Here is a 508-nt window from a genome sequence, read left to right as displayed (position 1 = left end):
GTTTTGGCTGGTCCAACGGCGTCATCCTCAAGTTTCTCACCGACTACCAAGATTTGTACCACCACGACCGCTGCTAAACGGTCGATATATAGTAATAATGGAATCTTTGTCGATGCTCGATCGTGCATGTTGTTTTGTGGAAATCGATGTGGTCGAAGCAACCAGAGTCTGGTTCTGGTAGCTAGCTCGCTTTGCGGGTATCTCTTCACCGGAACCCTAACCCCAATGTACGCATGGATGCTAAAAGCAGCGCACACCATTCTGTTCCAGCAAAGATTTTATATATTGACTAGCTCTATGCTTGGGTAAAGACTAGAGTCGTGACTAGGCGCCGAGCCAGTGGTGCTGGCCAAACTGCCAGCCGATGGTCGCGCCGGATGAAATACCGAGAAAGAGGCCGAGACACATGATGGCGCCCGCCGACTCGCGGTCTTTCTGGGCCACGAGGCGCGGCCCGAGACCAAACGTAATGGTGCTGAGCACGCCCGTCGAGAGGCCGAGGAGGAAG

The 508-nt window shown here is 53.5% G+C and overlaps 1 protein-coding gene across 1 annotated transcript; it reads right to left on the bottom strand.

Annotated features, from left to right (window-relative positions):
• Window positions 1-324: 324 nt before the first annotated feature.
• SPRG_15405 (hypothetical protein) lies at window positions 325-483 on the bottom strand (the record flags this gene model as incomplete). Its single annotated transcript, XM_012355226.1, has 1 exon — window positions 325-483. A coding segment is annotated over one exon (159 nt), but the record flags the coding sequence as incomplete, so codon positions are not given.
• Between the last annotated feature and the right edge of the window lie 25 nt (window positions 484-508).

The sequence above is a fragment of the Saprolegnia parasitica genome (assembly GCF_000151545.1).
Source record: "Saprolegnia parasitica CBS 223.65 unplaced genomic scaffold supercont2.219, whole genome shotgun sequence".
Lineage (NCBI taxonomy): Eukaryota > Oomycota > Saprolegniomycetes > Saprolegniales > Saprolegniaceae > Saprolegnia > Saprolegnia parasitica.
The sequence above is the reverse complement of the archived record's forward strand: the minus strand, read 5'-3'. Positions and strand labels throughout refer to the sequence as shown.